The sequence below is a fragment of the Arachis ipaensis genome, chromosome B6, assembly GCF_059453495.1.
Source record: "Arachis ipaensis isolate K30076 ecotype BB chromosome B6, ASM5945349v1, whole genome shotgun sequence".
Lineage (NCBI taxonomy): Eukaryota > Viridiplantae > Streptophyta > Magnoliopsida > Fabales > Fabaceae > Arachis > Arachis ipaensis.
This window is the reverse complement of record NC_142441.1, coordinates 134,964,598-134,992,005: the sequence shown is the minus strand read 5'-3', so window position 1 is coordinate 134,992,005 and position 27,408 is coordinate 134,964,598. Positions and strand designations below refer to the sequence as shown.

The following is a 27,408-nucleotide window of genomic DNA, read 5'->3' as shown; positions in this document are numbered from 1 at the left end:
ATCCTAAATTTTGGGCCCTATGTTCAACGGACAAGCTATGCGTTTAACGCAACTTATGGGCCAGCTCCATGGTCTTCATAATCCTTCACTAATCTCTCTAAACTTCAAGTAATTAATTTGATTATCCAAGGTTAAGCACAAGCCCATGATATCAAGTTTTAGTTGTTAATTATGAAAAGAATCACCTCTAGCTTAACTTGCACGAGCCCATGATTTGATTCTGTTTTCTTTTGATTTAGTTTTGATTTCTAAATCTTAGGTTTAGGGTTAGCATATATAAGGAATAAGAAACACACACGTGAACACTCTTTCAGAAGCCATTTCAATTCATCGTTATTGTTTTCTCCACACCATGAGTAACTAATCTCCTTTGTTAAGGTTAGGAGATCTGTTTATCTCTTTTATGGATTCTTAATCTAAGTGTTTTACTTTATTTGAGGTTTATTCTTTGATCTATTTCATGATTGAGTTTTTACTCTTCATCTCTAAGGATTAGAACTATTGGAAAATATTCTAACTCTATTTTGGATTCTAATATTATTTTGAAAAATTTAATATTGGAATTAGCTAGAAAACTTTCTCACGACTTTTTTATTTAACTAGGAATAGTGTTTCAAAGAGTGTGAGACACTTTATGATTTTCAATTGCTCTAATTTAAATAAGTGACATAATTCGGATTAGAAAACTTTTGAAAATTATTCTTTCTTGTAAGTTTTGATTATCTAAAACTAGTTGAGTACGTGAGATATAATTCAACCTAAGAACTACTTTTGAATCTTATTTGAAAGGGTTAAATACTTTTTTTGTCCCTAAAATCAAAATCGTCCCTAACCTTTTTTTCTTATTAAAATTATCTTCAATATTACAAAATGTTATAAAATCATTCTTTTGTCCATTTAATGATATTTTTTGGACAATTTTGCCCTTAAACAAACCATTTCTTACTCTTCTATTCTCTCCCTTTTCGCCACCCCACCACCTCTGCCCCCGCTTCCTTCTCCACCTTCTTCTCCCTCTCCATCACCAACCTCAACCCTTCCTCCATTGACGCCGACCTCGCCTTCCAAGTTTTAACATAGCTTCATATCTGACCAAGCCTTGAACAGCTGAACCAAATACCTTTTGGTCAAGCAAACAAAGGCACCTGTGAGCTGAATTACGTGTTCAATGGTTTGTTCCATAGCAAAAGCCTAAAATGATAATGATAATGTACCCTGATGAGCGGATATTTTATACGCTTTTTGGCATCATTTTCATCTAGTTTTTATTATGTTTTGTTTAAGTTTTATTATGTTTCATAGGTTTTAGTGAAAAATTCACATTTTTGGATTCTACTTTGAGTTTGTATGTTTTATGGTAATTGCAGGTATTTTCTGGCTGAAATTGAGGAGCTTGAGCAAAAGTCTAATTCAGAGACAGAGAAAGGACTACAGATGCTGTTAAGATCTGACCTCTGTGCACTCAAAGGATCTTTTCTGGAGCTACAGAGATCCAAATGGCACGCTCTCAATGGCTATGGAAAGCTAACATCCAGGGCTTTCCAGAAATATATAATAGTTTATACTTTGCTTTGAAAATGAAGGCCTAAAACTGGTGTTCAATGCCAGCCAGCAACCCCATTCCTGGCGTCCAGCGCCCACAGGGGAGCAGCTGGCGTCCAACGCCCAAAAGGGAGTCCCAAGCCAGCGTTCAATGCCCCTAAGGGGTACTAGCTCGTGAATTTCACTCAAGCTCAGCCCAAACACTCACCAAGTGGACCCCAGAAGTGGATTTTTGCACTATCAACTTAGTTTATCTTATTTCTGTAATTCTTAGTTAGCATATTAGTCTTTATAGGAGAAGATCACCCTTGTTTAGGGCTCGACCATTATTCTCCCTCCCCCATTTTGTATTTTCGAATATTATGAGTTACTAACCTCCTAAGGTTAAGGTTAGGAGCTCTGCTGAGTTTTATGGATTAATAATATTACTGTTCTAGTTCAATATGTCTGATTCTATTTTCTTATGCATTCTCGTTCTTCACCTTATGAATTGAGGATGACCTGTGACAACCATCCTTGTTCTACATGGGCTCCATGCGAGTCCTGACCCAGATAGCGTTGAACCAAAACTAGAGATTACATTGTGGATTCCAATAGAGTACCTGGGCAACTTTGGATATGTGACATGAAATTCCGTTGACCGTGGGTAAGTGAGGTCTCTGTGGCGCTAAGGCTAGAGTCTGAGAAGCAGCATTCCCTAATCCGAAAGATCTGCCTTGTCTGTGGCACCTTGAGTAGGATCGTGAAAGGGAGTGGATTGCTTAGAACTTCATCTTCTACTATAGTGAGAAACCTAGAGGTGGCTTGATGAGAGGACATGAGTCACTTACAACATGGTGGACTGTTGTAGTGGAGGAGGTTAACTTGATTAGAGGACATGAGTTAATCACTTACGGCTGCCATTGAAGGAATCAGAAAGTTATTGAAGAAGACAGTAAGAAAAGTTAATCCGAAAAGACAAAGCATCTCCGAAGTCTCAACCGTTCTCATACCATTGATTTTCCACCTATCTAGTAACATTTTATTTATTTTATCTATTTTATACATTTTTCGTGACAAACTATAATTTCTATCCACCTAACTAAGATCTGCAAGATAACCACTGCTTGCTCAAACAAACAATCTCTGTGGGATCGACCCTCACTCACCTGAGGTATTACTTGGACGACCCAATATACTTGCTGGTCTATCTGTGCGAAACGTGTGGAGCCAGTTTCGTGCACCATACCCAAATCCAGAAATAATGCAATTCCCAACCTTCTTGCGTTTATTCCCGTGTTCTTTCTGGTGTATTCTAAGTCATTGAATATGAACTAATCTAGTTTGAGTTAAAGTCAACACACTATGAACAACACAAATATGATTTATCCAATATCCACAATTAGAAACTCAACCTTGAAATTAGTTTAGAAAAGAAATACCTTGCAAATACGAAATCTCTAAATTGCACTGTGTGACATCGTTTCTGAGCTTCACAAATTTCAGGAACAAATCGAGGGCTCTCTGCTTTTCTCCCCTCTCTCTCAATATATGATCCCGGCATCCACCATGACGAGTGCAGACCCACACGCTGCCACCTTCTCGAACGACTTGAGTGCCTTTTATGTGTTTTGCTTCACCCATGGGCTTCCATGCTTGAACTTCTTCTCCATCGGAGCAACATCATCGCCTCCCTTAGTGGCCACACGCCTCCCACCATGACCGGCACACCGCCGACGCCGCTATCTTCGCCATCACGTCGTACGATAGTGTCCATAAGCCAGCACCGACGTCGAAAGGTGCAGCCGGCAAGGCAGGAAATGGAGAGAGAGATGCGTAGCCATGGTGATGATGATGCAGAGGTTAGTGGTAAGGTGGGAAAGGTTTTTTCATTTTTGTTTAAGGGCAAATTTTTTTGAAAAATATTGTTTATGGACAAAAGGATGATTTTATAATATTTTATAACGTTGAGGATGATTTTAATAAGAAAAAAATGTCAGTGACGATTTTGATTTTGACCCAAGACCTTAGAGATGAAAAAAATACTTAACCCTATTTGAAACTAAATCAGATTTGTGCTTAACCTCTTTTCTTAATTAATTGACTAAGGAATTGACGATTAACTAATTAAGAAGAAATTAGGTTGTCATTCAATTATATATGATTTTGTCATGATTGATCTCTGCATGCCTCAAATAAATGAACATAAGAAGTATTGTCCTAGAGAGTAAACATCTCTAAAACCTTAACATTCTCATCATCATTGTTTTTATTCATTACTTTGCCTTTTTATTGTCCTCTGTTTGAATGTGATTCCTCATTCCTCTATTTTGATTTGTATAATTAGAATATCAATTAACCATTGTTGCTTAGTCCATTAATTCTTGTGGGGATGATAACCCACTTACCGTGGTATTACTTAATACAATTCAGTACACTTGCCAAGTTGTGATTTTAAAAAAATTATGTATCAATAATGTATGAAGTGTAACCGTCATTTAATAAAACACTCTCTGCTCTTTGACATCATAGAGTAAAAATTAGAAATATTAAGTAATTTATTTAAACTTAAATACTTATAATTTGCTTTTTTCTAATTTTTATTAGTAAAATTTTTTTACTTTATTCCTGTTCTCCTCTTTAACATTTATCTTTTCTTCTTCATCATCTCTTTAATTTTCTGTTTGTTTTAATTTGGGATAAGTACTGTTTTGGTCCCTAACGTTGAGCGCCAGAATCGATTTCGTCCCTCTTCTAATTTTGGATTTAAAATCGTCCTTAACGTTTTTTTTCGTATTAAAATCGTCCTTTTAATTTTTTTTGGACAAAAATACCCTCACCACTACCAACATAATTACCTCCTCCACCACCACTGCCACCAACACCAACACCACCGCCACAACCAGCACCAGCACCACCACCACCACCACCACCAACACCAACACCAACACCACCCCCACCCACTGCCACTCCATCACCATCTGCATCACACCAACCAAAACTCAGAAAATCAACAACATCATCGTTATCCCCTTCCCCCTACCTCGCGTCCCCACTCGTCCCCTCCCCCTCCCTGTCTCCCCCTTCCCCCCACCCCGCGTCCCCACCCGTCCACACAGAGAAGCAGAAATCGAAAATCAACAAATCAAAAACAAAAAGCAACAATAATATTCCACAAATCAGCAACAAATCAGCAACAATAATAAGAAACGGGCGGCGGTGCGGTGGCGGAAAGAAGAAGAAGAAGAAGAAGCGGCGGACGGCGGTGGGGCCAGCGAGGCGGTGAGGCAGAGGCGGCGAGGCAGAGGTAGAGGCGAGGCAGAGGCAGAGGCGGCGAGGCAGAGGCGGCGAGGCAGAGGCGGCGAGGTGGTGACCCTGACTCTCGCGTTTCTCTCTCTGCTAGCCCTCGATGACGACGGCTCTAAGGGAAACGACGAGGGCGACGGATCCAGCGGCGGTGGGAGCTGAGGCGACAGCGACAACCGCCGTCCCCTCCCCCCTTTCCCCTTCCCCCTCCCCCCTCCGCCTTTCCCCTTCCCCCAACCCCGAACCCCACGTCCTTTCCCCTTCCCCTCCAAGCTTCGCCGCTGGCGGCGTCCCTTCTCCCCTCCTTCCCCTTCCCCCTCCCCTCCCCCTTCGTATACCCTTTGCCTCCCCCCCTCACAAAACGCGTTTTCTTTTTTTTTTTAATTTTATATTTTTTTATTAAAGTAAGAGTAAATTTGGAATAAATTAAAAAATTTTATTAGAAATGACGATTTTAAAATGAAATGCAACATTAAGGACATTTTTAAGTCGAAAATTACATCAGGGATAGTTTCGATTCTGACCCTCAACGTTAGGGACCAAAACAGTACTTATCCCTTTTAATTTCTACCATTTATTTTGTCTCCAATACCTCACATTTTTTTGTTTATCTGTTAATTTCATTTTTTTAAATTTCTATTGATGTTATAATTACGATATTGAGATACCTATATTTTTTAGGCACTTATTCAAATAAAGATGATAAAAATATCTTCTTATGAAGAGCTTTATGTTAACAATGTATTTTGTTTGTTTGACCACACTTTAAAAATAATAATACTTTTATAGCATATCAAATCAAATTCTACAATTTATCATCTAATAATAAAAAATATACATCTTTATATAAAGACAATTATAAAATCTTTATAATAATATTTACCTACTTTTTATATTGTCTATGGAAATAAGGTTCATAGTATGAAGAATGAAGAATAAAAAAGAAATAATTTTAACCCTACGAGCTCCTGAAAAATTAGTCATTGATTTATTCTAGACGGATTCTAAATGTAAATCTTATTCGTAGTAAGAGAGAAATAAATACTTTCATTAATAGGGTGCCACTAAGTTTCTGAACAATACAAAAAACATGAACAAATGATTAAAAATACACAAACCAAAAGATGGAAGACTGGCATGGGGTTTTATTCATAATAGAAAATTATATTCGATTTGTTAATTATTTTAGTAGGATCAGGGAAGTCTCGCATCCATTCGGTCTAAGTCATTGGAGGTGGCTCACAGACACATAGTCACATGTGTAATGGTTAAGGCTATGTCGTTTTGGGAAAATTTTATGGAAATATCATGTAGTTTCGTCAACGTCTATAGGTTAGATTAGAAATCAGGTGAATACTCATGATTGACGCGGTACAATGGACAAAACAATGTCGAATTGGGGTTTATGGTTGACGCGCGACTCCGAACGGGGAATTCGCACCATTTCCCGCACTAGTGCTATTCCAATACTGAGTACGACGACTGGACAAGTTGATTGACATATAGCCATATAGGTTTGATCGCAGAGTTGGGAGCCCGTCTCGGTAATGGAGACATTTGCATTGACAAAAGTAACCCCACAAAAGAAGGGACAATGCGGATACCCCTCGACCCGGGTACGAGAAGCAGGGGCAAAATTGTCATAACTCATACAGGAAGGGCTCTTAGCAACCTCGTCTTCTTGGAGTAAGTAAACCCACTAGGCAAGATATCATTTACATTCTAGAAAATCTCATGCAACGCTTTTTCCAGACTACTTCCCCCGTCGTGTGGTGGGACACAATGTGGATCATAAATTGTGGCAAGATTGTTGGAAAACACGGATCTGCAAAAACCCTTTAGATTGACCAACTTCAGCAAACAGCGTGTAAAGAAAATCAATGAAGAAAACACTGTGAAGGTAGTAACAGACAAACAGACCGAGATAGTCTCTATTCTCTAACCTTGCAATATAATACATAATTTTCATGTTGTGGGCCTACGGGAGCAGGTGAAAGGTGCACGCGAAAAAATTATAATGGAACGTTATTAATTAACGAGGGTGTTTAAAATAAAATTACTTTAGCTTATTTAGCATAAATTAATTAGATTTTTTATTTTACTTTTAGATTATCTCATAATAACTCGGTGCGCGTGCCACCTTTAGAAGATATAAATATTAAAGATAAAAAATAAAATAATAATTAAAAATATAAATATAAAGTTATAAACCTTTGTAATTCATACGTGTTTTAAAAATATGTATTAAGATTTTTAATAGTAAAGTTTTAATAAATACATAGTTAATATATTAAAAAATTGAATTTATATTTTTTATTTTTCAAAAAGATAATTTTAAAAATAAAAATTAATTAAATTCTAATAAAGATATTTTACTTAAAAATGAATATCTATTTAATTTTTAATAAATAATTTTATGCATTTAACTAATATAGCTAATACATTTAGTAAGTCTTTTTAAAATTTGATCTTAACTAATTGGTAATGTTAGAAAGAAAATATGCTAAAGTTATTCTATTTCACCTAACATTTATAATTTAATGCATGTAATATTTATAATGATATATTTATTATATCTAATATTATTCAATTTTTTTAATAATAATTAAAAAATATTAAATAAAGGACAAATTACTTAAATAAAATAAATGACAATTAAAATTACTTATTTTTACTTATTTTCTATTATATCCTAAATATTAGAAAGCAATTAACTCAAAATTAGACCTTTATTAAGTCTTTGATAGAAAAGTCTTCCTTTAAAACTTGGTGTGATGGAGACGGTAGAACACGAGACAAATTGAAGTGCTTTTCACTTGAAAATATCAGTTTGCCGCCACTATCAAACTTCGCATATAGCTCTCTCTATGGAAACCGTTGACGCCTTCCTGACCTCCGGTGACCGCAATAAACCCAATACGTTTGAAATATGGGTTCAAAGTAGAGTGTTGCAGCGCCCAATTTTCTGGTGGATAGTTTCTATTGTTGGAGCTGTTGTCGGATTAATAGGTTTTGGTCTAAGCTCCAACTTAAAGCATCTATTGGGAGACCCAAAACCATGGAAAAACGTTGGGTACACTCTTTTCTGTGTCTCCGTTGTTGTTTTTGCAGTTGTCCTTCATCGGTTGAAAGGTCCAGCCAAGGTGTTACCTTATCGTCGCCAATTCAAAGCGTGTGGTGTATTCCTGGCCCTGTTGGTGATCTTTATCTACACCTTCTTTTCCAGAAGAGGGGAAGAACAAGAACAACAACGGAAAGGACACAATGATACACCAAATAACGTACAAGTTGCTGGTATAGTATCCCTTGTTGGTTTTGTTGTGATGGCTTTTGCTCTATCAATACAAACTAACTATGGATTTGTTGGAGAACTTATGAAATTCTTTTTAGAAGAACTTATGGTGGAGCTCATAAAGATAAGATGGTGGTACGGCTTCTTTGGAGCTCTCTTCAGTTTTCTCCTCATCATTCTCCATTCATGTAAAGAGAAACATGCCGAAGGAGATGTGCATCAAGATCCAATTGACAACAACACTACTCTCCTCCTAGATATTAGAACGGATTCTTTGTCTACTGTACGTCCAACTCAAGATCTCTTCACCCTTGCGCTACTAAATCTTAACAAGAAGGATTTGGAACTTTCCCAAAATTTACGGCGTCATTTGATTGGCTACATCAATGATTGGAGTGACCAGATTCCGGAGGGAATAATGCAAGACCAAAACTTCATTAAGGACAGGATTCGGCGCGAAGTTGAGACTCTTCACTTAATAGTGAATCAGATGACATCAAGGGACCATTTTGAAATGGACAATTGGTTGGTGATGGTGTACATTAGAAGTCGAAAACAATTCCTGCTGACATGCGAATCCGAGCTGAAATCGGACAACTCGACGGCCCAGGTGAGTAGGATCAAGAAGTGGATTAAATATTGCAACATAGTATTAAAGATACTAATTCCCAACGAACGGGTACTCTGTCAACAAGTCTTTGGCGAATTCTCTCCCATCTCCAACAAGTGTTTTGAGCAGTTTTGCTCACAAGTCAAACAAGATTTGCTCAGTTTCATTCAAGGTATCCCTGAACTGATGAGTTCTCCTGAAATTGCCCTGCTGTTCAGAATAGTACGTGACTTAATTGTTCCAGAGTTCCATTCACTGTTTCCTCATAATCTATCCATGACCATCGAAATGATTGATCTCACAAAAAAACTAGGAGAAGCAACGAGAGATTACTATTTCAGGGATGACGACTTTCCTCCCGAAATTGAAAACTCTCATTCCTGTGAGCCTCATCCAATTACCATCCAAGTATTGAACCGCCTCGATATTGCTTTCAAAGACAGGGACATCATTGAACCACTCCTCAAAACATACCCCAATTCCAAAGTTCAAGTTCGGGAGGAATGGTCTTTGATTTCACACTATATAGATTGGAATATCAACAAACTTGAGGCCTCCTTAGAGTCCACGTTGAAGAAGACCTACATTTATGAATTGCAAGGAGTGTCTATCATGGCTAATGTTAACTACATATTAAAGAAGGCTTACGAATTTGGATTTGAATTAACTAAGAAAGATGGTTGGCTCAAAGAACAAGCGTCCAAAATTCAACAGTGCTTTGAACAATATTATCGGGAGAATCCGACTGAATTGTTGGCCTTTTTCAAACAGCATAATGAGAAAGTCACGGAACATTCAATGAGGGAGATGCTAAGGTTGTTCAATTTTAACCATTTACTTGAGAAACAATCCTATAGTTATCAAGGAGAGCTAATACTTTTAGTGAACAAGGGATTTGTCCCAAGTTGTGAAAATTTCCTTCACAGATTTCGTACTTTACTAAATGGCAATGAGGACACACACCACACATATATACCAACTATTGAAGATGAAATTGAAGGTAAGACTGCCGATTCTTATGACTGGTGTTGGATTTATTATTATCCTAATAATGTACTTAGTTCTAAGATGCATGCCTTTATTAATTTCTTTTGATGATCTTATCTTGTTCCTTAATAAATTCCGAGAAGTGATATAATTTTTTTTTGGTGACTCGAGAAAGTGATTAGAATATATATAATTTTATCATAGATACGAGTTTAGTTTAAATGTTTATATGTACGTTTAAGATCATCGAATATATCAAATTAAATTTCTAATATTTTTTTTAATATTTGTTGAAAAAATTTAATTCCTACTAGAATAATTTTAACACATGGCCTAGAGTGGACGACTATACCCACAAGATATTTGGCTTCTACCTTGTTTGCTTTAATGTATATATGAAAGCATCACATGGACGCATGGTCATCATCAAAGGTATATAACAAAAGGTATTTTAAAAAATAAAATGCATGCATCAAGTTTGTGGTAAAGGTACATATATATAGCACATTATCATATCTAGACATACATGCAGTTTTTGATTTATTTGATGGTTATTTATTAGCTGTTGTGTAAACTATCGATGGTTTGCTTATTTGTTGTGTTTGACCTGGGAGCTGTGGCTTGTGGTTACTTTAATTTGCAGATCATCATCATCATCATATAAGTACCATTTCCTGCTGAATTTTCTTACCTCGCTTCTTTCTATCATTTCCCTTTTTTTCCAGATGATGTTGCTTGGAGATAGCCATAGCATTCGAGGAGCATTTCTATGTTTGTGGAACATTATTATTTGTCTTCGTTTTGCGTACGTGTTTATTACTTGATGAATGATGGAGGCATTATAATACCTTAATTAATATACATTTATATTTTCTACATATATGTAGTCTACTTTGATGGAAAAACAGATGTTTTTACTTGATTTTTCAGTAATCTATCATATCTAAGTTATGAAATGAAAAACAAGAGAAAAAATATAAGCCCTCACTAGGTTTTAAAGAGGATCATATGTTCATTCCCAATTGCCCATAGTCCTAATCTCTCTTCAGAAGGGGACAAAAGAGCTATGGTGAAGAAAGGTAGCTGAATCTCTTTTACATTATCCATTTTTGCTATCATAAACTAATTGGATGTGATAAATATGAATAACTTGATAAACTAATTGAAGAAGATCAAATGAAGATATAATAGCTATCATAAACTACTTCTGCAAAAAGGCTTTTATGAAGCAAATCATATGGTTTTAAATCCAACAAAAGATAGTGTTTCAATGTAAATAAAACCAATATTCTACTCGCTCATAATAAAATGAAGCTGAAAAAGGAATTGTAAAGAAGTAACTAATTTATATTGTCTCGGAATATTGTCCCCTAATCAACCTCAAAACTCCCAAAAATAGTTAAATACTAGTTCAGAACATAGAACAGCGAAGTCTAAGCAGCAAAGCAAAGCAAACTTCTTGCTTAGGTACATTTATTCCTAATGATTTCCAGATGACAATACCTCCAAATCCAGCTCAAGTAGCAACTAAAACGAGACAGTTATTATTTGAACTTCAAATAACCTGACATTAGCAAAACGAAACAATAAGAAAAGAAATATATAAATTAAGAAATTAATTAGAATGAAATGAAATTAATTAGGAAATGCATGCTTATTTTTTTGCATGCTTAATTAAGAAAAGTTCCAAACAGCTAAGGATAAATAGATTTTGAATAGAAGAAAGTTACTCTGCGGATTTTTTTAATTTGTAAATCTTGTTCCAAAAGGATAGCATAGCATCTCAGATTAAGGATAGCCCTTCAGTTACCAAGTAATTCCACTAGTTCAAATATATAAGGAGAATTCTATGACAAAACACACAACAGCATTCTCCTACTAAATTTAATAAGAAATCCCATGAAAAAAGTCTATAGAAATCAAAATTAAAACATCTGAAAGATAGCATTGCTAATAGAAATAATAAAGAAAAGACCTAGACTCACGTTGTAACAACAGCTGGGAGCCCTTCAGGAATCGCTGCAACTGCCAGGGCAACTGCAATCTAGCAGGAATGTGATTAGAAGTCAAAAGACTTTCATGCTAACAAGACAATATGGTTATTTATACACAAGATAAAAAGTTGAATTAAGCATAGAAAAATACATTAAATGGTAATGAAAAATAAGACTCCAGCATGATTGACTGCAAAACTTGAATATCAGAAAACAAGAGTATATAAATCTTGAGACAGAACAGTATATCTAATGAAACTCCAAAAACATTGAAATAGCACCATCATAATTTGAAAATAAATGAGAAAAGTGGCTCGACTTTACAATTAACAGTTAAGCAATAAAAAGATTTGTCACATGAATATTACTTACACATATTTGAAACAATCTAAACTCAGCAAATACCAACTGATTCTCAAACAATAGTCAGCCAGGAGTGATACCTAAAGAGTGGCTTTCTCTTTTTTCTGACAACTCATTACTCACCACTACACTGTCTTCATCGGAACTAGAAATCAAATGAACATTCATACATTAGTCTCAAGCATGTATGGTTTTGAAGACCTGGATTTCTATAAGCTGAATTATATATATCAGTCCGATGCAGGATTTAATGTAAAATCAGCATTAATTAGAAAAAAACATGATCTAAAATGTCCAAAAAAGAACATAAGAATTGAATTGCTTGTTTTAGGTTTCAGTAGGTCAAAATAGTGCCGTAGGTGAAAGATGTGTCAAAATTGTTTCAATTTCCAGTAATAAATAACAGCAGAATCAACTTGCTTACTCGAAAGGACCTAAACTCCCAAATTGAAGAAAACAAGAAAGAAGAGAATGGAAATCTAGTTTACAAGATTGGAAAGATGTGAGTCAATATTGTTTCAATTAATACTACTCTTTATAAAATAAACTTACATTGTAGTAGTAGACCTCATAACAACTGCTATATATTTGAGCAAATAGGTGCTGTCCCTTTTTAGCCATTATTTTCTAATGTATGCCAAAAAAAAAAGTGTGAACCTTAGCTGACATAGATCATCATAGATGAGAATCCCATAGCTTAGTGACACAACCTGGTGGAAAAGAGTAGTAATAAGTTATAACAAGCTAAGAAACATAATGATAATAAGTTATAATACCTAACATAACTAAAGCTATCTTCCATAAACGAAGTTTTTCAATAAACATTTGTATTAAGAAATACCTTGCTTTTGAACTCTGAATCAATAAATCAGTTGAACAAAAACATAGCTTAAAATTACAATTTGCAACCAGCTGAATAGGATTTAAATGATTTTGTGAACAAACGGTAATAACAGCAATAACAGGAAACAGATCAAAAGAATAAGAGGATTTGAGATTTGTGCTTACAGAGATCTTCCGGCGTGGAGAACTGGTGGCAACCGGTGGGCTTGCTCTTGAGTTTCCCCCTTCTCATTGCAGTTTCGATTCAATCACTCACGCACACTACGATCAGATTGAATAATGCTACTCTTCTTGTGCAGGCAATATTTTGGAACAAAATTAAAACGAAATTGGAACAAGCATGAAACGAAAAAGAAACAATCAAAATTGAGAATAATCAAACCCTGGAATTAGATTGACTGAGAAAGGTTCGAAGGAGAATAAATCACGATCCAGAGAAATAGAGAGGAAGAGATTGTGATGGAGAATAGTTTTTTCATTCTTGATTTCAAAGGAAACAGCGATTGTGAGCATCGATTGGAAGAGTATGAACACGCAATGGCTTGTCAGTTGTGAGAGGGTTTTTGGGAGAGTATGAACACTTAGTGTGTTTAGGAATAAGAATAGGTAATAATTCTTTAAACCAAGGTTCTGAAAACCGGACCGGTCATCGAACCACTCTAGTTACTGGTTTATTGGTTCAACCGATTCAATCGTAGTTCAACCGAAATAACTGTTTTATAATAAAATAATAAATAAATATACTAAAACATAACCTTTGTTAAGCTTGTTGATATTGATAAATGATAATATACTCCAACTTAGAACGGAAATGACAAGAGTTGAAGTCTTGATTCAGACTTCGAAACTATGTCATCGACCATCTCTCCTTATATATCTAAAACAATTTGAAAAACTTGCAAAAAACAAGGAAATCTATAAAACTGGTGCCTAAAGTTGTCATTTATAAATACACAAACTTACTCATATTATAATGCACAAACTTACTTGGAGTTAATTTTCAACTTAAAATATAGTTCTTTTAAATACACAAAACTACTACTTCCCTACATATGCATTTCCTGAATATCACAGTGACAGATCCACAATCTGAACTTAGGTTCTTTTGACCCTACACTTGTCTACTTTGCTATTGAACAGAGCTCGAAACACAAAACAAAGTTACAGGTAAATTCTAATTTCTAACCCTGCCAACCCAAATTTCAGCACCTATAAATTCTATTAAAAACTCAGTTTACTAATATGCAAGGTCAATTATTAGAGCGTGATCCTCAAAATCTTAGTAAAACAACACAATTTTGATTCAGCAACATTAAACCAAGATAATCCATATTGATCAGCATCATGCCATAATTCATCTTTACAAAGTTTTAATTTATTGTGGTCCATGTATTTATAAGCATATATAGATTTATTGTCAAAGATTGGAATTAATTCCAACATATCTTCAGAAATCAAATAAGAATTCACTAAAGTTATTTATGTCCTCCAAATTACCTCCATATTTTTGCCACAATGAAACTTATCTCACATATGCAATAGTTAGCACTTCAGCAGCTTCTTATGATTATTGCTCTTCAAAAAATCATTCTTCTTGTCTAGAATAATTTCTATTTAGAAAACAGTTTTTGTGAAAGTGATAAATTACTGTAGTTATGGGAATAGAAGAGCAAGAATGAGCAGTGAATCAATAATACAGGCAATGCAACTTATCATCAAGCAGAAACCCAGTAACAGAGTCATCAAAATAAAAAATTTATCATCAAGCAGTGAGCAAAGCCAATCAACCAAGAACAAACACTGAGCACTGACTGAGGTATTATAATCAGCAACACAGTGACACACAAAACAGTAGCATAACAGAACCAAAGCTAATCAATAATCACAACACATTCAATGATCATAATCAGTAAATTAAAATAATAAAATCACAACAGTGACACCCAAAACAGCAGCGTAGCAGAACCAAAGCTAATCAATAAGCAAGTAATCGTTCACCAAAAATTAAAAACACAAGCTTCGAACCACAGAGCATATAAAAGTAAATAAAAAAAAAAAAAGAAGCAAAGAACAAAGTGAAGAACAAGCGACCGAGCCACTGACCTTTGAAGACGACGCCGACAGACCGTTGATTGACGGACGAAGCCAACCAGACGAGATGCAGACGACGGCGAGAAGATGAAGATGACGGATGGGCCGAGAGTTCGCTGAAGAAGAGAGCAGGAGTTGGAGACTTGGGGGCAGTGGCTACACGGACGGACGGCGGCAGTCGATCGACGGACCGGCGGGGGCAACAGCTAGGGTTCGAGAAAGGGGAGTGATTCAGAGTTCTGCACTCGTAATCACTTTTAAATGAATTATAAAATTTAAAATTATTTCATGAAACATTTATAACAAAATTTTATTAATAGAAATAAATACAATAAACTGATATTCTTACGAGGTAAATATTAAAAGATAAAAATTAATTTGTTTTAACAAATAGAATATTATATTTTAATTTTACTTTTTATAATTTTTTTGTGATGTGCTAGTGAGTAGTATTATGTTGCGATAAGAATGGGATGTGGATGTCCATTCCCATGTGAAGCTCACATTCTCAAGAGAGAATGTATTTTAATAAGGTTGAAAAAATTACCTTCTTGTATGCATATAAATAGGACCCTAAGCCTCAGATAAATACACACATCAATAAAAGCATTTCTTCTCTCTACGAGCTTTTCTTTCTCTTCATATTACAAATATAGTATTAATATATAAATCATAGTTATTATGGTAGGATGATATTAATATTAGTGAATATTAATACTAGAGTCTTTCATTTATATTTCTTTATTTTATCTTTTTTATTTAGTTATTTCATAACACGTTATTAGCACGAAGCTCTAACGAAATTTTAGGAAGACTCCAGGTAACAAATTTTTATTATATCGAAGCTCTTTCATCTTGAATATAATGCTTTTGATATATCTGGATACTATATGCTAAAATCCATCTTGATTCAATGGATCTTGAAGATACCATTAAGGTTGAAAATAATACATCACAGAAGGATAAAGTCAAATCCATGATTTTCCTTCGTCATCATCTTGAAGTATGATTGAAAAATGAATATCCCACATTAAAAGATCCTGCAGATCTGTGGAAAGACCTTGAAGAAAGTTACAATCATGTGATACTTCCTCGAGTCCGATATGTTAGGGAAAATTTTCTCGACCTTCCATGCCTCGAATGTACTCCTGCAGCAGCAGTATCGAGAAAAAGAATTTAAAATTTTTTTGAGCTCTTACTTTCTTGTTGCCGAACGCAACAATGAGGTGCTCTTAAGAAATCATGAAGCGCGCCCAGTTGGCGCCGCCCCATTTCCTGAAGCAAATGCGGCAAATTATAACCTTAGAAGAGGTAAATGGCAAGATTTTGATAACAAGAAAAATTATGGAAGGAAAAGAAATTATGTTCACAAGAAAGGATCTCACCAGAAGTGGGATAAAGAAAGAAATAATGGGTAAAGTAAATCAATTGAGGATAAATGCTTCCGTCGTGGTGGAAAGGGCTATTGGTCACGTACCTGTCGTACCCCAAGGCACCTAGTTGATCTTTATCAAGCATCCGGATGACAAAGGAAAGAAAACAATTTTTGTTTCAAATAATGAAAATTTCACTACTCATTATGATGTATCTAATTTCTTTAAGGATTCTAAAAAAAATATTGGCTATTTGATCAATGATGGAATAGTTTAATATGTGTGTTTGCTAACTATTCATATGAATAATTTTACTGTGCATGTACTTCTACTCATTTTATAATTATCATTTGTTTTTGAAGAAAAATGGTAAGGACATATTCTGAAGATATTTGCCTTGCGGATAGTGCAAGTTCGAACACTATTCTTAAAAGTAATATATATTTTATCCATCTTGTGCCAAAAGATGAATATGTTAATACTATTATTGGCTCGGGCAATGTGATAGAAGGCTCCGGAAGAGCTATAATTTTGTTTTCTGGAGGAACAAAATTTATAATAAATAATGCACTATTATCTACCAAGTCCCTGAGAAACTTGTTGAGTTTAAAAGATATTCGCCGAAACGGATATCATGTTGAGACTATGAATGAGGGAAATTATGAGTACTTATGTATCACAACTCATGATTCAAATGAGAAAGTTATATTAGAAAAGTTGCCCTCACTTTCATATGGGTTATATTATACAAAGATTAGTGCAATTGAATCACATGCCATTGTAAACCAGAAGTTTACTAACCCAAATGAATTCATAACTTGGCATGATAGATTGGGTCATCCGGGAACAACCATGATGAGGAGAATTATTGAAAACTCTCATGGACATTCACTAAAGAACCAGAAGATTCTTAAATCTAGTGAATTTTGTTGTGCTGCATGTTCTCAAGGGAAGTTAATTTTAAGCCCATCACCAATAAATATTGGATTTGAGTCCCCTGAATTCCTAGAAAGGATTCAAGGTGATATATGTGGACCTATTCATCCATCATGTGGATCTTTTAGATATTTTATGGTCCTGATAGACGCATCTTCGAGATGGTCTCATGTGTGCTTATTATCTTCTCGCAACCTGGCGTTTGCGAGATTACTAGCTCAAATTATTCGATTAAACGCACAATTTCCAGAAAATCCAATTAAAGCAATTTGTCTTGATAATGCTGATGAATTTACTTCCCAAGCTTTTGATGCTTATTGTATGGCTAATGGAATAAGTGTTGAACATCCAGTAGCTTATGTTCACACACAAAATAGGTTAGCAGAATCACTTATTAAACGCCTCCAATTAATTGCTAGACCCTTGCTTATGAGAACAAATCTCCCAACCTCGATTTGGGGGCATGCTATTTTACATGCCGCAGCACTTATTCGTTTGAGGCCAACGAGTTACCATCAGTTCTCTCCTATGCAACTAGCTTTTGGCCAGCAGCCAAATGTCTCCAATTTAAGAATATTTGGGTGTGCGATATATGTTCCCATTGCACCACCTAATCGCACCAAAATGGGACCCAAAAAAAAAAATTGGGGATATATGTTGGATATGATTCTCCCTCTATAGTGAGGTGTCTTGAGATACAAACGGGAGATGTATTTAAATCCCGGTTTGTGGATTGTCATTTTGATGAATCAAAATTTCCAACATTAGGGGGAGAGAATAAGCTTCCTGAAAAGGAACTTAATTGGAATGCATCATCGTTGATGCATTTAGATCCTCGATCAGGGCAATGTGAACTAGAAGTTCAAAAGATTATACATTTGCAAAGAATAGCAAATGAATTGCCTGATGCATTTTCTGATACAAAGAGGATAACCAAATCTTATATACCAGCGGAAAATACCCCAATTCGAATTGATGTCCCAGTAGGACAAGTAGCCACTGAAGCAAATTCACGCCAGAAGCGTGGCAGGGCGGAAAATGCCCCAATTCGAATTGATATCCTAATAGGACAAATAGCCACTGAAGCAAATACACGCCAGAAGCGTGGCAGACCTGTCGGTTCCAAAAATAAAAATCCTCGAAAGAGAAAAGAGATAAATACGATTCCTGTTGAAAAAGACATTGTAAAGACACCTGCAGTTGTCCAAAATTCTGATATAACGCCAGAAGACGTTCAGGTACCTGAAAATTATGAAAATGATGAGATCTCGATAAGTTATGTCTTTACAGGAGAGAAATGGGACCGAAATAAGACAATTGTCAATGAAATATTTGCATATAATGTGGCATTAAATATCATGCATGAAAGTAAGGATCTTGAGCCAAGATCAGTCGAAGAATGTCGACAAAGGAATGATTGGCCAAAAATGGAAAGAAGCCATGAAGGCTGAATTAGACTCACTTGCAAAACGTGAAGTCTTCGGACCTGTAGTCCGTACACCTGAAGATGTAAAACCTGTTGGATATCAATGGGTATTTGTGAGAAAACGAAATGAGAAAAATGAAGTTGTGCACTACAAAGCCTGACTTGTGGCACAAGATTTTTCACAAAGGCCCGGTATAGATTATGAAGAAACATATTCTCCAGTAGTGGATGCGATAATATTGCGTTATTTGGTCAGTTTATCTGCATATCATAAACTGCATATACATTTAATGAATGTGGTAACAGCCTATTTATACGGCTCATTAGATCGGGATATCTATATGAAAGTCTCTGAAGGACTAAAGATATCTAAACCATCCAGTGAATATTCACAAGGGTTATACTCAGTTAAATTGCAAAGATCTTTATATGGTTTAAAGCAATCTGGACGAATGTGGTATAATCGTCTTATTGAGTATCTGGCCAAAAATGAATTCAAGAATGATGATATCTGTCCATGTGTTTTCATAAAGAAAACCGCATCTGGATTCATTATAATTGCTGTGTATGTTGATGATTTAAATATCATTGGGACTCCTGAAGAGATTCCAACAATTATAAAAACTCTAAAAGAAGATTTTGAGATGAAAGATCTTGGAAAGACTAAGTTTTGTCTCGGCCTGCAGATCGAGCATATAAAAGGTGGGATCTTTATTCATCAAACAACATACACAGAAAATATCTTGAAGAGATTTTATATGGATAATTCACATCCATTAAGTACCCCAATGATCGTAAGATCTTTGGATGTGGAAAAGGATCGATTCCGTCCTAAAGAAGAGAATGAAGATATCCTTGGTCCTGAAGTACCATATCTTAGTGCCATTGGAGCGCTAATGTACCTTGCTAATAATACGCGACCTGACATATCATTCGCGGTGAATTTACTAGCAAGATATAGTTCCTCTCCAACCAGAAGATATTGGAGTGGAATCAAACAAATTTTTCGATATCTTCATGGAACGGTTGATATGGGATTGTTTTATCCCTATGGATCCAAGTCACAACTAGTTGGCTATACAGATGCCAGATACTTGTCTGGTCCACATAAAATGAGATCTCAAACAGGATACCTGTTCACATATGGTGGTACAGCTATATCATGGAGGTCCACGAAACAGATGATAGCAGCAACCTCCTCTAATCATGCTGAAATACTGGCGATTCATGAAGCTAGTCGCGAGTGTTTTTGGCTGAGGAGTCTGATTCAATATATTTTGTTATCATGTGGACTGATTGATCATAAGATAGCTCCAACTGTCCTGTTTGAAGATAATACAGCATGCATTGCTTAACTTAAAGGCGGATACATCAAAGGTGATAGAACAAAGCATATTTCTCTCAAATTCTTAAGCACTCATGATCTTCAAAATCAAGGGACAATTGATATCCAACAGATCCGCTCAAGTGATAATTTGGCAGATTTATTTACAAAGTCACTCCCAAAATCCTCATTTGAAAGATTGGTACATGAGATTGGGATGTGCCGATTTCGAGACATTAAATGATGTCGACATGAGGGGGAGACTGTACTCTTTTTCCCTTGGTCAGGTTTTTTTTCCATTGGGTTTTTCTTGACAAGGTTTTTAATGAGGCAGTCCCCATCACAAAGGATATTGTACTCTTTTTCCTTCACTAAGGTTTTTTTTCCACTGGATTTTTCTTTAGTAAGGTTTTAACGAGGCAATTATCCTAAATGGGCATCCAAGGGGGAGTATTATGATAAGAATGAGACGTGGATGCCCATTCTCATGTGAAGCTCACATTCTCAAGAGAGAATGTATTTAATAAGGTTGAAAAAGTTACCTTCCTGTATGCATATAAATAGGACCCTAAGCCTCAGGCAAATACACACATCAATAAAAGCATTTCTTCTCTCTCTACGAAGCTTTTCTTTCTCTTCATATTACAAATATAATATTAATATATAAATCATAGTTATTATAATAGGATGATATTAATATTAGTGAATATTAATATTAGAGTCTTTCATTTATATTTCTTTATTTTATCTTTCTTATTTAGGTATTTCATAACATATTCCAACTGTTTGTCTCATTTTAATAAAGTATTTTTTTTAAATACTAGTATATAATATCATAATTTGGGTATGTCTAAAATCAGCTCAACCATTTTGTGTGTATTAGATGCATCATCTTTTATGAACCATTAGATTTTATTAAATAAAAATTAAAAGATGTTATGAAAGAGAAGTATTGATAGACTTTATAAATATAGAATATATTAGTACATACATACATAAATACATTTTAATACGGATTATTTTAAAAATGGCAAGTATAATTTTTTACTTTAAAATAAATATAAAACATATAAATACATATAAAAATATTTTTTATTTATTAAAATTAATTATTATATAATACTATTTTTAATTACATAATATAAAAAATTAAATTATTTTATATTACTTGAAAATAATTAAATTATTTTATATTATTAAAAAATAATTAGATTATTTATTAAAAAATATTTATTAATAGTTAAATTTATTAAAAATATATTATTATATAATATAAATTTTTATTCAAATATTTATAACCATACATTTTATTTAAAATAATATATATAATATTATTCTAATAAAATTAATTATTATATAATATTTGAAAAAACGTGTAATATTTTCATGTGCAATGAAAGGTAGCTGCTTGAAGGAGTAACCTTTAAAGCCAAATTATTTTGTTGGGTTAGCCATTTTTTATATGCATGCAAGAAAATTTTTTTTAGTGATCATGAATACATTAAAAGAATCTTATTTATGGTAATTTAATAAGAATATCATTTATCACTCTCTCAGTGTTTATATAATGTCGTAATTGGCAAATTTTGTCATAATATAAATAAATAAATAAGAAATATTTTAAAAATAAAATATGACAATTTTATTAATAAAAAAATTATTTATCTTTTTATAGGAAGAAAAGTCAAATAAGACCAGTACAAATTTGATTTTAATCTGAATTAGACTCTATTCATATAATTTTATTTTATTTTTATTGTTTTTAAAATATATATTTAAATAATATATATTAGTAGTAATTTTCTTATAATGTGATATATGAATTTTTCTATTATATGTTAGCATAATTTGTAAAAAATAAGAAAATAGAAGTGACAATATACCCTTTTAATTTAATTTTTAATAATTTAACACATAAAAATTTATTAAAAAATAATTTAATAATTACCCTTTAAAAAAATATCATCAATCATAATTATTTAAAAATTTTTATCCTGAGTATATGTATCAATTTTTCTTGGTCCCTTCTGTCTTCTATCTTTTTTTATTATTATTTTAGTCTTAATATTTAGGCTAAATTTTAATTTGATATCTAATATTTTAAATATTTTATTTTAGTTCAAAAAATTTTTTAAACAAGTTTAATATTATTTTACTCTTAAATTTGATACAAATTCAGCGTATTAAAAAAGCATAATAACTAAAATTTTTTTGTAATACTTTTTTTTTCTGTACAAAATCTCTCAAACAACTAGCAATTAATCATCAATACTCTAAAATTAACTAAATTATGAATACAAAATTTGTCAGATATGGAAGTATACTTCAAAAAATATTTTTTTTTTGTTCATTTATACAATTATTATATTTAAAAAATAGATAAATGTACTTTTTTTTCAATATTTTTATTTAGTCACAAATTATTCTAATATTATTTTGTGTTAAATTTGTATTTAGCCGTTTAATTATGTTTCAATGGATTAATTACGCTAATACATTTGTACAATGATGGACACTTTCGTCATTTCATAATTCACTATAAGACAAAAGTACTCTGGGTAACTTGATAGTATCATAGAATATCATGTTCTGCTTTTTATCAGAAAATACATACCTGATAATTTTTCAAATATATAATGTGATAGGCATATGTTTAAAATTATATCATTTATTCTATTTTTTTAAAAAGAATTGAAAAAAATAAAAAAATAAATATTTTTATGTATTATATATAATATTTTAAATAAATTATATTTTTAAAATATTTTAATGAAAAATTATATTATATAATAATATCTTTAACAAAAGTAGTTAATTAATAAATTTTGAATATAATAATCTAATTATTTGTCAAATAATATAAAATAAAATTTTAATTATTTTATATTTTTATGTTACAGTTTAAAATATTATTTTAATATAATTTTTTGATGTTATAAAAATGTTTTGCATAATAATTAATCATAATGAATAAAAAATACTCATATATTTTATATTTATATATTTTATATTTAATTATTTAAAATAAAAGATTGTGTTGCTATTTAAAATATTATGTATTAAAATATTGTCATTTAAAGCATTTAATTATGTACTAGAGTATTCTGTATTTATTAGAGTCTATCAATGTTCTTCTTTTATATTAACCTTTAATTTCTATCTAACATAATCTAATGGTCTATATAAATGTGGCATATCCAATTAGCACATAATTGTTGTGCTCATTTTAGACATACTCTCATAATTTAATCAAGTGGGTTAATGAGAATTTTAATTATATGTGGAGCTTTCAGTTCTAATTCCTACATATTTGATGAGTTCCAAAAAAATTGTCTCTTTTAGAATCACACATTAAATTCATTCTCCTTTAGGAAAAGGATACGTAAAAGGACAAGTTACCAAAATAAATTGTTTGAAGGGGTATAACGAGCACAATAATTATGTGCTTATCGGATGCGCTATATTTATATAAATTATTAGATTTGATTAGATGAAAATCAAAGGCTAATATGAAAGAAGAGTATTGATGGACTCTAATAAATACAGAATATCTTAGTACATAAATAAATGCTTTAAATGGTAATACTTTAATACACAATACTTTAAAGGATAACAAAATCTTTTATTCTTAAAAAATTAAATATAAAACATATAAATACAAAAATATAAATATTTTTTATTTAATAAGATTAATTATTATGCAAGAAATTTTTATGATATTAAACAATTATATTAAATAAAATTTTAAACTGTAACATAAAAATATAAAATAATTAAAATTTTATTTTATATTACTTGACAAATAATTAGATTATTATATTCAAAATTTATTATCTAACTAATTTTATTAAAGATATTATTCTATAATATAATTTTTCATCAAAATATTTCAAAAATATAATTTATTTAAAATATTATATATAATACATAAAAATATTAACCTTTTTATTTTTTTCAATTTTTTTTAAAAACAGAATAAATAATATAATTCTAAAAACATGCCTATCATATTACATATTTACTTATATTAGTAAGATCTAAACTAAAAAAGTTTACGTAATTAAAAATATAAAACATATAAATACAAAAAAAATAAAAATATTTTGAAAATATTATGACATTTACACTAATTTTTCATATATATATATATATATATTTGGTCGAGTTAGAGAATAAAAAATTTAATTAAAACAATAAAAAATACTTGAAAATAATAAAAATAAAAAATGATCTTATTATAAATATATAATTTTAAAATATTATATATATATAAAAATTTAAATGTTAATTTTAATAAATAAAAAAATTTATTTTTTTGTATTTATATGTTTTATATTTTTAATTATGTAAGTTTGATTAGTTTAGGCCTTACTAATATAAATAAATATATAATGTGATAGGCATGTATTTAGAATTATATTATTTTTATTTCGTTTTTCTAAAAAAATTTAAAAAATAAAAAAGGTTAATATTTTCATGTATCATATATAATATTTTAAATAAATTATATTTTTAAAATATTTTGATGAAAAATTATTTCTTTTTTGATTGATATTTTATTTTGTTGTGCTTCCCAAGTTTTAATGTAGAATATTTCTTGAAAATAGATTTTTGATCAAACTAGTGTATGACCCCGTGCTCAGCACGGAAAAATTTATAAAAGTAAAAAAAAATTATATGCTTCGATATTTAAAATAAAAGTACAAAATAATTATTATTAAAATCAAAGTTTAACTTAAAAAAAGTGAGTAATAATTATTTTATATTTTTTAAGGTCAAATAATTATACACTGATACAGAATTTAAAATAAAATTAAAATATTTACATTAGAATACTATTTTTTTCAAAGACTTCTCTGTAAACAACATTGATGATTGAATTTGCAGATATTCCTACGTGATTCATAAGTAAAACTTTTAAACCTCTCTTACTCTTAACTCTTGAAAGTGCCACATATAATTGGTCAAGTGTAAAAACTGGTTTGGACAAGCACAATCCAACATGAGATAAAGTTTGTCCCTGAGACTTGTTAATTGTCATAGCAAACGATACTATTATAGGAAACTGTCTTCGTTGGAATCTAACTGGGACGGTTTCATTTGTTGGTACCATATTCATTCTTGGAATCAAAGCAATATGACCAACATTGTTACCCGTTAAGACCTCACATTCTATGACATGATTTCCAAACTTCCTAACTTGTAGCCTTGTACCATTACAAAGACCACTGAATTGGTCAATATTCCTCAGTAACATCATCGGAACACCAATCTTGAGTATTAATTTATGTGGAGGCAAACCAGAGCAATTTATGCTATTCAGTAATTCAGGACCATAGAGATCTAGTTGACTCTACTCCATATTTCCTTCATCCATACAAATGGAATCCGAACTAAGATATAATTTTTCCCCTCCAGGAATGATAGCCATCAGATGGTTGTTGACCTCTTCAACGATGTCTATTGTGGGAGCCAGTATAGTTCTTACTTTGAAAGAATCCTTTGAGGACATGTTTTCCAAAATATTTGGATAAGAAAAATAAACCAACTCATCAAATGCCTGGTCCGAAGAAGGAATAAAAATATCTCCTGGAAGACATATCTCATATTCACCATCCATATTGTCACCTATTAGACCATCACCAACTTTCAATAACCACTCACCAAATTGCTCTATCTCATCTTGATCTGAAGCAGTCGTCTCTACAGAGAGTCTCATGTTTTTTGTTAGTTTGAGCACCTGACAAAACTTCCAAAGGTAAGACGAATTCACGGTTGAATGAACGATATCTTGTCTCGATCCTCGTGGAATGACAGGAAGAATTTGTCTAAAGTCTCCACCTAGTACAACCACTTTTCCTCCAAAGGGCAAATCTTTGCTATATGTTGGAGAACACCTCATGATATCACCCAAGCATTTATCAGGCACTTCATAGCAGTACCTACTAACCATTAGAGTCTCATCCCAAATTATAAGTTTGGCTTTCAACAACAACATTGCTTGAGGGGAACCAGGTTTGATGTTACATACAGAATCCTCAGTTGCGGTATTTTGAACCTTGAGTGTGCCGTTCTTCTATTGGGAAGAAGTAAAGATGCAATACCACTCGAAGCAACGTTTAACACTATATCACCCCTTGAGCGAATCTCAGCAGACATAAGGTTCCAGAGAAATATTTTTCCAGTACCCCCATGACCATACACAAAGAAAAAACTCCCCTTCATCACAATACACAGCTGTAACAATTTTATCGAATGCATATCTCCGCTCAATTGTTGTGATGGCTAACATGTCTGAGGCATTTTTCTTTAAATTATCCCTGTTAAAGTTTAGCTCTTCCCTAATAACCCTTTCGGTTAACAAAGAACTATCAACTTCAGTTGCTAAAGGCATTGGAGGATAGTCTTTCAAGATTTTACCATAGGAATGTAAGATCTTGTCTATATCCATTAAGCACAACTGCTTAATCTCATCATCTGACATTGTTAATTCTGCATATTATACGATACTGTAAAAATTCAATCAAACTAAAAATGATCAATAAGGAAGAACTTTTATCATTGTAATTAATAAAAACTCACCCCTCATGTTCATCACAGCTCTCTGTCGATACAAAATATCATCTGAGAGTTCATACCAACATCTATCCCAGACATGTTCTGGTCTTGAGATATTGTTGGATATTAATAGAATGACAAATAACCTCCTAACATATGATCCTGAGGCCCATGAGCTTGCTTTTTTAATTGCATCAATGAATTCTTTGTCATCTTGCAAGAGGCCAAGGGTGAAGCATGCATCTCTATACATAGCATAAATTGTTCCTCCTACTGTTCTTATATCTCGAAAACTCATACATCCTCTTTGAGTATTCAAGAGAAGTCGTTGGTAATATTCTTCAATATTTGCTGCAAAAAATTTGGTTAAAATCCCACTTTTAAGTTGTTAAATGAATTAAGCTACGCTATTTTAATTATTATGTAGCTACACATCCACATAAGAATAATTTTCCTAAACAATATAGAAAAATAAAAAAATTGTATAATCTACAGATTATAACTGTTGAAAGTTATTTGAACATTTATTTTCTAGTGTAGATAAATCGAATAAAATGGACGTGGGGTATAGGCTGTTAAGATTTTAAATTTAAATTATTAAATAAGTAAGATCAAAATTGAATATAAACTCGTCATTACCTGTAGGTACATGAGTCTTCCAATTGCGAAGCCTTTCTTTCGAGGAAACCACTTTGAAGAATCGTCCTTCCAAACAAACTTGGTTGGAAACTCAGCATAAGTCAGACTTCAAGCATAGGGATATGACATGTTCGCCGCCATCCAT

General features: G+C 32.5%; 3 protein-coding genes and 1 long non-coding RNA gene across 5 annotated transcripts; 1 reads left to right on the top strand and 3 right to left on the bottom strand.

The window, feature by feature from the left end:
- Positions 1-7,609: 7,609 nt before the first annotated feature.
- On the top strand, positions 7,610-10,854 carry LOC148562833 (exocyst complex component EXO70A1-like). Its single transcript, XM_088491869.1, has 2 exons — positions 7,610-9,729; positions 10,442-10,854. The coding sequence occupies exons 1-2, from the start codon at positions 7,695-7,697 to the stop codon at positions 10,459-10,461; spliced, it is 2,055 nt and encodes a 684-aa protein (XP_088347995.1). The 5' UTR covers positions 7,610-7,694; the 3' UTR covers positions 10,462-10,854.
- Positions 10,855-11,042: 188 nt separating this feature from the next.
- Positions 11,043-15,278, bottom strand: LOC110263521 (uncharacterized). 2 transcript variants are annotated; one of them, XR_015886145.1, is made up of 4 exons: positions 13,082-15,278; positions 12,626-12,783; positions 11,702-12,218; positions 11,043-11,280 (listed from the first exon to the last, which is right to left on the bottom strand). It is a non-coding gene; the product is annotated as an uncharacterized LOC110263521 (long non-coding RNA). The 2 variants fall into 2 exon arrangements; XR_015886144.1 differs by having other exon boundaries at positions 11,702-12,783.
- Positions 15,279-24,888: 9,610 nt separating this feature from the next.
- LOC107647412 (uncharacterized) lies at positions 24,889-25,323 on the bottom strand. The gene has a single exon (XM_016351487.1). It carries the CDS (start codon positions 25,321-25,323, stop codon positions 24,889-24,891), a length of 435 nt encoding a protein of 144 aa, XP_016206973.1.
- Positions 25,324-25,419: 96 nt separating this feature from the next.
- LOC107647411 (uncharacterized) lies at positions 25,420-26,877 on the bottom strand. The gene is made up of 3 exons (XM_016351486.1): positions 26,649-26,877; positions 26,269-26,558; positions 25,420-26,142 (listed from the first exon to the last, which is right to left on the bottom strand). Exons 1-3 carry the CDS (start codon positions 26,875-26,877, stop codon positions 25,420-25,422), a joined length of 1,242 nt encoding a protein of 413 aa, XP_016206972.1.
- Positions 26,878-27,408: the final 531 nt, after the last annotated feature.

Bases quoted from the DNA above. Each gene is read 5' to 3' on its own strand.
- LOC148562833 (XM_088491869.1), top strand. From the start codon at position 7,695: ATGGAAACCGTTGACGCCTTCCTGACCTCCGGTGACCGCAATAAACCC. The intron at 9,730-10,441 runs GTAAGACTGCCG...CTTTTTTTCCAG, and splicing joins TATTGAAGATGAAATTGAAG to ATGATGTTGCTTGGAGATAG.
- LOC107647412 (XM_016351487.1), bottom strand. From the start codon at position 25,323: ATGTTACTGAGGAATATTGACCAATTCAGTGGTCTTTGTAATGGTACA.
- LOC107647411 (XM_016351486.1), bottom strand. From the start codon at position 26,877: ATGTATAGAGATGCATGCTTCACCCTTGGCCTCTTGCAAGATGACAAA. The intron at 26,559-26,648 runs GTGAGTTTTTAT...TATAATATGCAG, and splicing joins AGCTGTGATGAACATGAGGG to AATTAACAATGTCAGATGAT. The intron at 26,143-26,268 runs GTATGGTCATGG...TCTTCCCAATAG, and splicing joins AAGGGGAGTTTTTTCTTTGT to AAGAACGGCACACTCAAGGT.